At 68.8% G+C, this 2,002-nt stretch overlaps 1 protein-coding gene across 1 annotated transcript in view; it reads right to left on the reverse strand.

Annotated features, from left to right (window-relative positions):
• Positions 1-8: 8 nt before the first annotated feature.
• The window catches only part of LOC112964069 (filamin-C-like), a gene marked incomplete at its 3' end in the record, with an annotated part of 14,103 nt that continues 12,109 nt past the window's right edge, over positions 9-2,002 (reverse strand). The window contains exons 12-14 of the mRNA XM_026061709.1: positions 1,757-1,933; positions 783-1,001; positions 9-32 (exon numbers count right to left, since the gene is read on the reverse strand). Of these exons, the coding sequence (XP_025917494.1) occupies positions 9-32; positions 783-1,001; positions 1,757-1,933 (420 nt within the window). The remainder of the gene's footprint in view (positions 33-782; positions 1,002-1,756; positions 1,934-2,002) is intronic.

Genomic DNA, 2,002 nt, shown 5'->3' on the forward strand with positions numbered 1-2,002 from the left:
GTGCAGGCTGTGGCCCCCCGACAGACGCGGGCCTGGTGGCCCCCAGGGGACCGTCACCACGGCCCCGGGACGTGCCGTGGGGCGCGCCACCGTGGGGACGCCCCCCCCCAGCACCCCAACCCGGGGGTGCACCCCATGGAGCACCACCATGGGGACACCGTCACCCCAACCCAGAGGTGCACCCCATGGCATACCACCATGGGGACACCACTGTCACCCTGACCTGGGGACACCATCACCCCGACCTGGGGACACGCACCAGCAAGCCACCATGGGGACGCCCCTGACACACCACCCCGGGGATGTTGTCACCCCRACCCGGGGACTCGCCCCATGGCACACCACCATGGGGACACTGTCACCCCAACCCAGGACACCGGCGCCCAGACGGGGGGATGCGCCCCATCATGCTGTCCTGGGGACTCCCCCGTCACCCTTGTCCTGGGGACGCAGCTGGCATGCCGCCATGGGGATGCAGCCACCCAACCCCGGGGTCACCCCCATCGCCCCGACCCGGGGATGCACCCCATGACATGCTGCCATGGGGGACGCTGTCACCCTGACCTGGGGACACCCTGAGCACACCGCCGTGGGGATGCTGTCACACCACCCTGGGGACACCCATCACAGTGCCATGGACCTCCCCATCAACCTGCCCCAGGGACACCCCCATGTCACACCACCCTGAGGACATCGTCATCTGGACCCAGGGACATCCCTGAGCACACCACCCCGGGGACACCCCACTGCCACGTGGCCTGGTCCCCGCGGCGCGGCCGTACCGGTGACCTTGGCCTTGAAGGGGCTGCCGACGATGTGGTGGGGGCCGCCGTACTTGATGGAGATGAGGTAGCTGCCGGGGGCCATGGGGGTGTAGGTGACGCGGTGGCCCTCGGCGCACTCCACGCAGTCCAGCTTCACCTTGGAGGGGCCGTCGATGGTGACCGCCAGCGCGCCCGCCCCCGCGTTGGCCGTCTTCACCAGGAACTCGGAGCACACGCCTGCGCCACCACCCGCACGCGTCACCACGGGCACGCGGTGCCACCGACACGCGCCACCACCATGGGCACGTGGTGCCACTGCCATGGGGCACGGCCACAGCGCTGGGCGGCCCGCTGCCCCCCTGCCACATGGCCAGGGCCATGTCCTCAGTGCCACCACCACGCAAGCATGGCCAAGTCCCCAGTGCCACCACCTCATAGCCATGTCCCCACTACCATGGCCATGTCCCCGCTGCCACCACCCCACAGACATGTCCCAGCGACCATGGCCATGTTTTCAGTGTCACCACCCCATAGGCACGGCCATGTCCACAGTGTCACCACCCCACAGGCATGTCTGCACCACCACGGCCATGTCCCTAATACCACTACCCCATAGGTATGTCCCCACTACCATGACCRTGTCCCCAGTGCCACCACCACACAGGCATGGCCATGTCCACAGTGTCACTACCCACAACCATGTTCCCSCTACTATGGCCATGTTCCCAGTGCCACCACCCCATAGGCATGACCATGTCCTCAGTGCCACCACCACGCGGGCACATGCCCCCTACCATGGCCATGTCCCCAATACCACCACCCCACAGGCACGGCCATGTCGCCAGTGCCACCACCCCATAGTCATGGCCGTGTCCCCACCGCTAACACCCCATAACCATATCCCCACTACCAYGGCCATGTCCCCATCCCCACGTCCCCATCCCCGCTCCCACGTGCGGTGCCCGCCCCCCGCGTCCCCGTCCCGCGCCCACCGGTGACGCCGCCCTCGAGGCCGGGGCCGTAGGCGGTGACGAGCCCGGGGTCGCCGGCCTGGCTCTGCTCGCCCACGCGGACGTTGAAGGGGCTGCCGGGCACGTGGCGCCCGTTGAAGCGCACGTCGATGGAGTGCACGCCGTTCTCCCGCGGCAGGAACCCGATGGCGTACTTGTCTGCGGGCGCCCGCAGCGTCAGCGCCCGTGCTCCCCCGTCCCCACGGCCCTGTGTCACCAAGTCGTCCC

Source organism: Apteryx rowi, unplaced genomic scaffold (genome assembly GCF_003343035.1).
Source record: "Apteryx rowi isolate R43461 unplaced genomic scaffold, aptRow1 scaffold_1839, whole genome shotgun sequence".
In the NCBI taxonomy this organism is placed as follows: domain Eukaryota; kingdom Metazoa; phylum Chordata; class Aves; order Apterygiformes; family Apterygidae; genus Apteryx; species Apteryx rowi.